At 45.8% G+C, this 12697-nt stretch overlaps 1 protein-coding gene across 1 annotated transcript in view; it reads right to left on the minus strand.

The window, feature by feature from the left end:
• The window catches only part of ppp2r5a (protein phosphatase 2, regulatory subunit B', alpha isoform), a 69774-nt gene that overhangs the window by 23184 nt on the left and 33893 nt on the right, over positions 1 to 12697 (minus strand). Inside the window, exons 3-4 of the mRNA XM_028820561.2 lie at positions 11310 to 11411; positions 6417 to 6509 (exon numbers count right to left, since the gene is read on the minus strand). Of these exons, the coding sequence (XP_028676394.1) occupies positions 6417 to 6509; positions 11310 to 11411 (195 nt within the window). The remainder of the gene's footprint in view (positions 1 to 6416; positions 6510 to 11309; positions 11412 to 12697) is intronic.

The following is a 12697-nucleotide window of genomic DNA, read 5'->3' on the forward strand; positions in this document are numbered from 1 at the left end:
GGACGAGTTCCTCTGTGCACACAATGAAAGAAAATAAAATATGGAAGTTGGCCGCCGAAGTGGCAAATAAATCAAAGGATTAAACGGCCGCGCACTTCGCTTGGCTATAAAAAGCTCCACAAGTATGTGAGGGAGATTAGGATGGCATGCATGCCTACTTGTGAAATGAGTTGAAGCGCCAGGCCTTTTAACTTTGCCTTTCATGTGGTTTTTTTTTTTTCATTTTTAAATTTGCCATTAACTGCATTTATGTTTTATAATCCCCATAATCCATCAGTTTCTGACAAAAACGCAGATCCCCGATTACATAAAAGACAATAATTCTTCAGCACCACATGCTTCACACAGGGGTCTTTTGTGGCCTCAGACTCCTTCCTTGTTCGTTTTCACAGAATGATCCGGAATGATTTCTCGACAGGTGGGATTGTGTTCTCGGGATCTCCCTCTTGTTTCAGCCTGCATCCGTTTCACAGCCCAATGTCCGACTTCTACCCCGCCATGTGCACCATCTACAAACTCAGGCCTTGTCCATGCGCACACCAAATTCGTCTTCCTTCTTTTATTCATTTTGGACTCCCATCACAGTTAGGGGGGTTCCCCTAAAAACCCGGTAACTCAAAATGGTGACATTTCTTAAAATACACTCTAAAGATGGGTTATGGAGGCCCACTGCCCTTCCCTCGGTTGGCAGTAGACAGCTCTTGACGTCAGGGCGGGAAGGCAGTGGTCTCTGAATTCTTGACTGGTTAGACGGCACGAGATGTCATAAGGTAGAGTGGGAAGCACATCCTTTGATAAGCCCCTCAGGACGGTTTGGGAAAGAAGACAGAAACGTTCATCGGAAAGGAATAAGCAGAGGAGCCCCATGCGGGTGTCAGTGCTCACCTCGGTGTGACAGCGGTGGCGGGTACCGTGACATCAACCATGCTCACATGCCTCCTGGCGCCGGGTGGACCCACGTTGATCCATTCACGTGCAGATCTCGACCTCTAAGGGCACCACACACCTGTTGTCGCTCAATCTCATGCACCGCCGCTGCTCCGTAGGCCTCTCAGATTTTTTTTTCTGTTGTATGAGCCCATGAAGCGCCAGTAAATCGTGGGCGTCATGAAATAACGAGAAGCGAATCCACGGATATCAAGGATTCACTGTGCCTAACAATTAATGGGACGTACTAAACAAAAAATGAGTACCCCACATAAGGCCATGCCTTCAAAACAACAAGTGCCAACGGGGCACAAGGCACAGGGGGAGCTGATGGACACCACGTGATGGCGACTGGCGTATTTGTTTAATATGCAGATGGTGAGGTGAAAGGATACAGCAGAGCTTTGCTGTTGGCCTCATTCCATCCCTCCCTCACTTTCAAAGCTGTGCCAAACCGTTTCTGAAGTTGTCACCCCTCGAAAGTCGAGCATCGCCACACTGTAATAAAGGCATACCGATGGGCTCTTTCTGTGATGTGTGTGTATGTTGGCAAATTTCTGTATGCTCATTTTTTTATTTAATGGTCATCTCACTTTATGTGTTCTCAGAGGAGCTTAATATGAATCATTAATAATTATTATTGATATTCATTTCATAACAAATTTGTTTTTCTGTTATATTTTTGTGTCATTTTTGATGCCTTTTCTTTTTCCCTGGGCGTCACCATTTTGTGTTGCTGTCGTCACGGATTGCAGTCCCAGAAGTTACGCGGTTGACTTCACATTCAAAGAAAACGAGTTTCCTGCGTTGTGCTTCTGAATTCCTCATTAGGATTCTTGGGTTTTGACGAACGACAGGACTGATTTTAACTTTGGTATCGCAGCTCGCTTTTCGTTTCTTCTCCTGGTCTCCCCCTTTTAGACTTGGCAGCCTTTCCTGGTACAAGACTAACGTTTTGAGAACGCTGTTGCCGTTTCATATTTTTTAAAACCCAAGCCTTACTATGTGTGCCGCTATGAATCTGAATAAGCGAGAACAGGCGGATTTGGATGTCCAAACGGCCTGGCAGGTTGACATGATGTTGGAAGTCGTTTTATGTTTCAGTTTTACTTCATTTTCTTTGATCTCATTTTGCAGTCCTACTTCTTCCAGTGTAAGGTCATGAAAATCACAAGAGCAGCTGTGAATGGGATGGCCCTCACACACAAACACACACTCATGGGGCCACTTTAAACCCACCGATCATCTAAGATGACACCAGGATATCTGGATTGGGACCACTATTGTTGTGCGTAGAACGGCCAGACTCCACACCGATGATGGACAGCGAACTGCTCTGCCGCAGATTCAGATTTACTCACTGACTCCCTACGGCGGGGAGACGGCTGCGTCTCGGCTCACAACAATTCCTGATGACAGGCAGGCCAGGGGGAAAGAGAAGCAGCTTTGACGTCCTGTGGGATGGAAGTGCTGCTCAGGGGCCCTTCATGTGTCTGTCTTTACTGGGGTGTGCAGGTTTAACAGTTCTGCATCCCTGACGATGGCCAACTTTGAAGAAGTGACTTGGGGGAGGTGGTGATGGCAGGTCAGCCTGTTCTACTTTGTGGTTCCTTGTTTTCTGTGGCACTAATATGTCACTTTTTATTGTCATTCTGCCCTTACACAAATGTACAAAAAGAAAATAGAATTTAGTTCCCCTTGGACTCAGGACAAGACACACACACGAAACGAGAGCGCAACAGCAGCACCTCGGCTAACGAATCCTCTGAGAATGAGGCTCCTTTATCATGAAGTCAGCATCAAACACAACATGGCACACGTTCAAGTCTGTAGACTGCTGTGCTCGTCATCACTGGGCGGCCATTGCTCATCACTGAAATCATGCGGGATGGTGTCTGTGGTTCTTTGTGTGAAGAAAAATGTTCTAACATTTGTGCAAACTCTGCTCTTAAGTTTCCCCCCACATCCCCATGTTGTCACTGACAGTGTGTGTGCTGTGGAGCGGGAAGTCATACGTGAGGGCTTCACACACACTTGTGGTTAAACTGAAGAGGAAGACTAAAACGCAGATTATAAAGACAAGAGACGAGCCATGAAGCAGAATCATTGGGTTTACATGAAAGGAGCCGAGGCTGATGTAGAAGACGGACAGACATCACCAAGAGGGGCCACTCCTCTGCTAAACCTCACTGGCCCAGGGGTGGGACCACCAGGAAATCTCCACAAGGATCCTGGCACAGATCATCTCACAGAGCTGAGCAGTGTGTGGTGGCACCAGAGGCCTGAATGTGTAGGCAAGGGATGATACAAAGAAAAGATCATTGCAGCCGCATGGAAGGAGCTGAGGAAGACCATGGAAGATGGGGGCATTTCAGGGCAACCAAGGAACGAGACGGCATAAGCCAAACCATGGGGACATTAAAAATACGCAGCCATACTTCATATGCTAAATATACCTCCAGTAACGAAGTGTCTTGTAACGAACTAAAGCCCTGGAGAGCATCTGCTTCATGAACTGACACATCATCAACGGCACAGCAGCGGGTGATCAGGGGTCCACAGTTCAGTAATCTAAGAGCCTGCGGGAGAAAGCGACTCTTGCGTCTGGTCATTCTTTTGTTTTATGTAACACTAATTTTCAGGGCTGAGGTATAATCATCAGATTATAAGGCATAAAAACAGAGCGTCTCATTCCTGATGTGGTGCTACGAAAAATGAAACGGAAAAAGGAAAGAAAGTCTGAGGGGCTACTTATGGTGAAGCACCGAGAGACAGACAGAAGGCTTTATGTTTTTTGTCCCCAAGAAGAAATTCAGAATTGACAGAAGCTCGAGAAAAACAAGCCAACAAAGAAGCACATGCCGCTCGGCCTCGATAATCCATTCAGCACCACTTTCTACGCCTGGTTAGTTGTCGGCATTCACAGGACCTTCGTCCAAAAAGACAGGACGCCAGCCTAAAGAAACATCATCACAGAGAGAGGAGCCGCCATCGTGCCTCATCATTGTGGGCCTGGTGATGTCGGCGAGTCACTGGAGGCCACGACTGCGACCTTCCGGTACTTTCTGGTACCCTCAGGCCACGTGGACAGAATGGCACTCAGCACTTCAGCCCCAAGCTAGTTACGTCAGTTAAGGCCCCGATTTGGTCCACACCTTTGCCCTGTGACAAGGACCCCAGAAGCGGTAAGGCGAAGGCTTTCTATGTCACTGCTTTGTTCCTTCTCTCCACTTACTGGCCCAGAAGACGTGCAAAGGCCTTCAGTATGCCTGCCACAGCAGTGGCCCCCACAGACTTTTATTTCTGACAATAAACGGCTTACACAGCTGTCTTCTCTCCAGACACGTTGTCACGCTCATTTTAATTCAAATAAAGATTTCTAAACAGTTGGCGTCTTGAGATGGATTCTATAGCGACAGAATTTCTGTGTGTTTCATTTTGTTCTGCAGCGTCGACTGCCTGCCTGTTTAACACCTTGTCTTTACTGACCGCGGTAATGTAAACCTCACGGTGCTGCTGCTGACCAATTGGAGCCTTACGTTTACAGCTGGATGACTGCTTTTCAAATAGCACTCAGATTTTCAGGTGAAATACCTAATTATTCAAACCTTCTCGCCCCAATTTAAATTTTAAACTTGGAGTCTTCACATTTAATCCCAAGCTCTTAGCGTTCAGCAGTTTTCTAACCTGCTTATCCGGTTCACCGTTGAGTGGAGGAGGCCAGTTGGTAGCCACTAGCTTGTCTCTCACACACACAAAAGCACACACGTGAACTCATAGAAGAAGGCAAAAAAAAAAAAACTGAGAACTTAAATAAAAATTAAAATCACAACATATTCCACGCTTTTCACCCCCAAAAATCTTTAAAAGCCCCCAAAAAACCCTCCTTTTACCAAATCTCATGTTTCACCTGTTTAAAGCACACTAGTGTCGAAGAATTATCGTGAGGTAAAAATATAAATAAGACGAGTAAGTTAAGTGAAACATTGAAGACTGACAGGAAATCGGTCAAAGCCAGAAAAGGACAAACGAGAAGGCAACCAAAACGCGACATTAAGAAGTCAAAGGCATAAAAACCAAAACGATCAAAAGCCAAAAAACGAAAAATCTCATTGCAAGCCAATGAGATTTGGAGAGCAGACCAAAGAGAGAAATGAGTCGAAACTAGGAGATCAAAAAGGGCACAATGGACAAGTCGAAAATGAGAGAGAGAATTGGTAGCAAAAGTTCAAAACCAGAGCAACAAAACAAAATAAGAAATCAGCAAGAGGATGTTTGGAAAAACAGATTTACAACTTGGGATGAGGAAATGAACTTTCAGCCGACCTTTCAACAGATAGAGTGATCACTACCCGCAGGTCACGACCTCAGAGGACACGCCACTAGAAACACAGAAGCTGTCTTAACGATGAGTGTCCAATATGGCGGAGGGTGGGAATTAAACAACTAATAGGGTAGAGAAGTGAAAAATAGCAGAATGAAAAAAAAAATGAATGATCGATAGAAAGGACTTTACTTGTCCCCAGGGGGAAATTTGGCTTTTTACAGAAGCTCTTTACATAAAACAAGTGCTACATAATTCGAAATGATTGAGATAGAAAAAATAATATATATATATGGAAGCAAAGGTTTGTGATACGGTTTGCATAATTGCAGCTGGAGATCCACAAAGAGAGAAGATGAATGACGTATCATAAAGTAGTTTTTATTCCTGAATGCATGACGGATCATAAAGTAGTTTTTATTCCTGAGCTTTCAGGAATAAAAACTACTTTATGATACGTCATTTATCTTCTCCCTTTGTGGATCTCCAGCTGCAAATATAGATATAGAAAGATATATAGATGTAATGATTTGGAATCTATCTAACTTGAAACTGAAACTAATTACGCTAGAATTCAAGTTCAAGAAGTGTTACCCACCAAGGGAGAGCCTGTAATGAGACTGCGGCCATATTTATTACATCCTGAGAGGTAATCAACCCAACGGTCAAGTGATGCACAGATCAGCATTGCATTCTGGTGCTCTGTGCCCACAGCCTTAGGGACCACTCACTGTTGGTAGTCACGACCAGAACACACCAGTGGCACAGTGAGATACACTGATCTAGTGGTGCAAACTCAGCTGTTTGAATCATCACTGCTAGCGACAAAAGACTTGAGAGTTTTTAGTGCTGTAAAAGGCGACTGTTCACGTGGCTAAAGCAAGGCCAAAAGTCTACATCAGGACATAATGAACCATTTGGACAAGTCTGGAAGCATGAACAAACCCAGGGTCCCCTTAGAGCATTAAATACCCAGAATGGAATATAAAATGGGCTCCAAAAACCTAGAAACAGGCTGAAGTGACGGGAGCCCCAGCTCAGTCAGCAGCCCAGGTCCCCAATGATATTTTTTTCATCATTCATTACCCAGTAAACCAGCGTCCCCCTCATGACGTTTGCCACAGTTTGACTTTCGTCTTACTAAGCGTGACATGCTGACACTCACCTGCAAAACAAATTTCTGGTCGATAAATTTTTTCGCAATAGTTGGCTGAAAATCCGGATTTTCCAAAAACCTTAAGAAAAATTCGTACACCAGCTGTAAGAACAAAACAAAAAGTCAGGTTAGTGTTTCTGCGGTCCGTTCGCTAAAGCCTGGTCAGATGTCATATCGCAACATCTGGTGATCCACGGGATGATAACAATGCAAAAAATAAAGTGGCAGTTCCTGATACTACAACGGAAGACCAAAATAACGTTAGCAGCAACATGAAAAATAAGGAGAAAAATTCAAAATCAAAATGAAAATAAAAATCACAGGCAGATAGGTGGGGAGCATGAGCTGATAGCGAGTTGCTGCACCCACCACCCGACGGAGCACCTGGATTGGAAGCCCCCACAGGAAAAGAGATGAGTAAAAATAACAAAAGCCCACAATTATAACATATTGTATCAAGGAATTTGTACTCAAGTCATTCTGAAGATTTATTATATTAGATTTTGCTTTTTGTGTTGAGCTCTTTTGTATTCCTTTGATACATTTATTTACTTGAGTTTCTTTGGCCATTTTTGAATTCAGTTCAATATTTCATTTAAGGCTTTGTTACCGTGGACCAGGCGTTTGCCATTTCCCCTTTCCCTGCCTATTTAGGACTTTTTAGAGTATTTTAAGTCGTTAGGAGCTCTTTGAAGTATTCAGGCCTTTCTTGAGTTTTTCATTTTCTTTGCTTTGCAGAACCTCATCTGAGGTCATGGCTCTCATCCAGAACAAGGTGCTGGAGATGAGGTGATACCTCAAGAGGAGGTATTTCAGGTTCTCAATGCCTCATTCATAAGTGGAGGAAGAAGGGAGCAAGAGATAGAGAGACGGATGTACTGGAGTGGGATCGGGAGTCATGTGGACGTTGTACCAGTCAGTCATAGGGTCGACCTACAATCCTACCCTCACCTATGGCTGCAAACTGAAAATGAGTTTCTGTCGCTGGGAGTCTGGGCTCAGCTCTATGGACAGGGTGAGGAGCTTAAAGCAGAGCCACTGCTTGTCCACATCAGAAGGAGCCAGTCGAGGGGCTTCAGGCTTCTGATTATGATGCCTCCCTGGGTAACTGGCAGGAGACCTCGGGGCAGATCCAGGACACACTGGTGAGATGATGTCTCTCAGCTGGCCTGGGAATGCTTCAGTATCCCATCGGAGGAGATGGAGGAGGTGGTAAGAGGTCTGCCCCTGCCACTTGGAGCCAGATAAGCAGCAGAAGAGGGATGGATGGATGGATGGATGGATAGCAGACACTTTTATCCAAAGTGACAAAAGAGGCCAACATAAGCGAGTAAACATCAGTCTGGGGGACTCTTTCTGAGACCTAAATGTGCTCCAGTGCCCTTTATTAGCCAGAGAATCCTGGACTAGAATAACAGGGTCCAGTGCTGAATGAATAATGTGGGTGGGTGACTGTGCCCTACGACATACTCTGGGCTGGTTTTTACTTCACACCGCCACCTCCTCCAGGTGACCCCGTATTTGCAGCACAATGGACCTGTGAATTATCTGCTCCCCACCTGAAGCCGTCTGCCCACTGGAGTGTGACCGAGAAGCAGTGCTGTGCATTCGGTGATTCTGTGTGGATTTCGCAAAAATGAAGTTAGAAAGGCAGCAATAGACATGGTTTAAAAATAATCTATGGTGCCCAAATGGCTTCACATTTGTTTTGCACTTGGCTGCAGGGTTAGGGTTAATGCCTTTGTGAGCACACAAGTCAGCTGATGCCTGGGTGACGTTGATGCGACTCAGAAAGGAAAAAGGGACAAAGAGAGAAAGAGTGTGGCACAAATGAGAGAGGAGGAAAGGGGCTCCACTCATGAGTGTAACTGGCATGTGTTCCTTGGGAGGAGGCGTTTAGACAGAAGGAAAGGCAATGTAAGGGTCTGGACCTCACCTGCATCTCAAACACGTCTCCCTCAACAGCGGCAGAGCATTTCATAAATGAGTCGGACGGGGATCGAACTCAGACTGCTGGGTCGCATGGCCACTTGTTCTGGTGCAGTGCTAAAGCAGGCTGTTGTCTGATCTGAAGGCCCGACTTTCATTCTGCTGCCTCTGCTGGTAGCTGAGCGAGGAAAGGGGCAAATAAAACGAGACAAACAGGTACAGTGGACAGCGTGTCAGGATGCAACTGGACACGGGGGCAACTGATGTGTCCTTCGACAAGGCAGCACAACATGGGGCTACCTAGACCAGCAGCTTGACCTCCATCCCCTGTCCCCGAGGATTATTGCGAGTACTGAAAAAAACAAAATGGAGATGACAAGGAAGTGGGCTTATTGTGGTCAAAAGGCAAGCGAGGTTCAGAATACTGGAGGAGTCAAAGAAGAAGCAGTAAGTGAGATCCAGAACACGAAATCCTACTGCTAGGGCAGTGTGCCCCAACCTTGTGATGTCACAACATGATAGCGTGTTTGTAACCCACCGGGCGGGTGTGCCCTCCGTGAAATTAGTGCAGTCATCAAAGCGGGGGTATCCCACTCGTGACCACTAAAGCGTCAGAAGACTCAAGCGCGATCGTCAATGCTTTTCATCCTTGGTGGTTGTCAGAGCAGGGGTTGGGGTTTCATCCAGGATTGGTCACGATCCACCTGCGATGCTGCGGCTGTATACCAGAGCAGTGGGATTCTACTGGGGTCAGCCGCAGCCCACCTGCATGTTAGGGAACGCTGTGCTACGGCATACTGGACAGAATGCGAACTGTTGGAACAAAGGTTTGTGTACCGTCACCACCATCGTATCTGCCGATGTCACCGGCACAACGGACCAACTCGCCTAAAGTAAGAAAATGAAGATGTTACCAAAAATAAACTTTTCTAACTATAAGACAAAACATGAAAATTATGCCAGAAATAGACTGCCCATGTGTTAAAGCCACAAAATCGACAAAGCATAACAAATGTTAACGCTACACCCCACCACTGTCACCGCCTCAGAGGGGACGCCTTGCCAAGCAGAGACACCAAGGCGTCCAGTTTAACGCCCAACTCGGCGTCTAAAAGTGAAAGATGTGAGGCCCTGTGACGTCGTCTGAATTAGAAAGCAGAACAAACGTGAGATTTAACAAACAGGCTGGAGGTTCAAAGTACGAGATGTCGGGCTTCAAAGCCAAATCTGCAGCTGTCAAATGACAAAGCCACGAAGGGACACAGAGGAGCCTTCAAACATTTTCTTCCCCTACGAGTGTTTGCTTTAATTGTTATGTGACAAACCCTTTGATCAGCGCGGCCCTCAGGCGAGCACCTCCAGGTTTTCTCTTTTCACTGATTTTGTTCACAGCATTCATGGATGTTTGTTCTCCCTAACCCCCTTAATGACTCGGTGATATTCTTCATCATAGTGAGGGAGCAGAGGCAGATGGCAAGGCGAGCTGGGCAGTGTGTGCGACTGGCGATGGAGAAAATACAACACAAGGGAATGTGTGAATCTGCTGGGGTGCTTCCTCCATACTGGTGTGAGAGCTCACGGAAATAGCTTTGTGTTTCTTTGACTATTTGTGTCAGGATGTGCTGTCCGAGTTCTTCTCTTACCTCATCTATTGTGAGCAGCAACGTATCATTCATTATCATCATTATTGTTAGGTGGCAGCGTGACTCTGCAGTTGTCCTGTAATCTCACAGTCCCAGGAGACAATTTGAATCCTGAGCCGTTTGGACGTTCTTCTCGTGCTCAGGCTTCTTCTCCATCCCTAGACATGCATGTTATTTAAATTAGCCTGATTGTACGGCAAGGCAAAGTAAAGGATAAGTTTGGTATTTTCCGAGTCAAGAGTTATTTCTTCATGAACGTGCTATTTACGCATTTGTCACACAACATGGTGTTCTAAATCAAATCCTATAAATCTGAAAAATTACCGAGCCTGTCCCGGCATTTTAAAATGGAGGCCATGGGGCACGGAGCCCGACTAGAAAACATGAGTCTGAAAACTTGCTGAAGGTGTATGTGCACCTTGAAACAGCAACAGTTTTGATATACGAAAACATGCCTTCTGTGTTTCCAATGCTTGTTTATGACAATAATGGTGGAATTAATTGTTTTATCGCCTATTCCTGGTACGGTTTTTCTTGAGGTAAGGATACATTTTCTATTTGCTTGTGTGATAGCATGGGACTTCCTGGGAAAAATTCTCACATAAATACAGGATTAAATCCACACGACACCAAGCACGTGGCACGGACAGATTACTGGGATTGTGTCCTTCGAGAGAAAACCCCACGTTTTGTTATTGAGGAGGAAGATGAGCGCTGATGTTGTGTGCACAGCTGGTCTTCTTTTAAAATGGCTGACTCTCATAATATTGGAGGGGTTTTTTTGTTAAAAATGACATGTACAAGCTATATTATAACGCGTGTGCAATCGCAACACACGTATTACTGCTCAACGAATGCCTTGGCTTGAATAATGGACATATTCGGTAAATTTTAGGGCTTTTGTTTTCCGTTCACTCCCCGTAACTTCCATTATAAAATGCTGGACCCAGTAAACCTTAAATTATATTTAACTGCTTTCAAGATTAAGATGGATGCGTTACTATTATTATTATTATGCAGCCATGTGCCTAATATCTTCACTATAGGCTCCTACTAACCCCAAACTGGATTAACCAAATTGTGACATTGGATGAAAGATAATCATTCATTATTATAATTATTATTATTATGGATCCTGCACCCCTAGATCAGATATACGTAGTTGACTTATTTTTATTATGATTTTTCTACTAACCTACTCTTCCCTGGTTAACCCCCTATGTGTGCCCTCTGATGAACTGGCATCCCACCCCGGTCTTGTTCCACCTGCTCCCTCGTGCCCCAACTTCCCAAGCCCAGGTTGCAATAGGTGGTCTGATTTTGCTCGTACCTGTATATGGGGCCATGACACCTCAAGCGTGGGCTCATCCTCTTCTGGGTCGAAGTCTGGATTGTCACTTGGAGGAAGCGTTCGAAAAATGTTGGTGCTGATCTGTAACGGAGACGGAGGTAAATGAGTGACAAAAGACACCAACGAGAGGACGCCACACCTCTTTGTCAGAGTGCTTGTCCGTTTCTGCCATTTTTCCAGAAGTTCCTCCCTATTGCACCTTCGCTGCACTATCGAGAGGCCAAGTGCTGCACACATTTTAATTATCAGTCCCTCGTATTCTCATTTCTCAACAGCAGCACTGTGACGTAATGGCGACACGTCACAGGTGCACTGATCCTGGCCCAACACTCACACCGGATGAAGGACTCTGTGGACTCAAAGGCCTCCCGCCTCTGCTGTTCCATCTCCCTCCAAGCAGAGCTGTTAGTGCTGCAGCCTCCCTCCTCCATGGACCTGGGGACAAAACCAGGAGGAGAAGGAGGGGCTGAACTCTTTATCCCCAGACCCCTGGCTGGTTGTGATACCCCATGCCTTTGTGTTTTCCCCCCATGTTTTTCTTGCATTCACTGAACACAAATAAACCAACTGTGTTATATAGCGCCTTTAATAGTAAACACCATAGCGGACACTTTTTCCTGTCCTTCTGAATCAGTGGAGCCCAGGCAGCCGAGGCCACTCGACCAGGAGCACCCAGTAAGTCAATAGAGGGACCTAAAATATCACGCTTGAGCTTTACAGTCCACACCTTAACTGCCAGACCATATGTGGGCAAGGGGAGTCACAACTGAAGGCCTAAAGGGCAGCCATCGCCAGTCAGTAGGCACAAGGCTGTCCACCCAGGCACTGTTTTTAAACATACTGCTTTTAATGCCAATAGGATCCACAGCCAGGCATCTTTCAGTGTAAACTTCTCCACTGCCCCCATGGTAATCCGTCTCGTATAAACAGAGTCTCACCTTTGACTCGTCTCTCATTATTACATTGGGGATCATCCCAGCGTTTCCTGGCATTGCAGTTTCTCTTGGATGGCAGGAGGTTCGACTTTGCTCCTCTCCCATGATTAGCATTTTCCCTTTCTTAACGCTGACCTTAGCTGAGGCTGGAGAGGCCTGCAGCTCCTTTAATGAGTCATCAACGTGCCCTTGGGGTCATTTTAGGCAGACAGACTGTTTGGTGTTAATGGCTTTCACCGTCACTTGGGAGCGCTGCAGTCCCAGAACGTTAGAAATGTCCTTGTCACCCATTCCTGACTGGTCACGACTTTCTTCCTCATCTCTTCTGGAATTTCCTTTCTCCTAGAAACGGTTCTGAACTGAAAAGAGTCCCAAATCATGGAGTTCCAACCAAAGACTCAAAATGCCAACTGGAAAGGGAAACCGCCAAGC

Source organism: Erpetoichthys calabaricus, chromosome 15, assembly GCF_900747795.2.
Source record: "Erpetoichthys calabaricus chromosome 15, fErpCal1.3, whole genome shotgun sequence".
Lineage (NCBI taxonomy): Eukaryota > Metazoa > Chordata > Cladistia > Polypteriformes > Polypteridae > Erpetoichthys > Erpetoichthys calabaricus.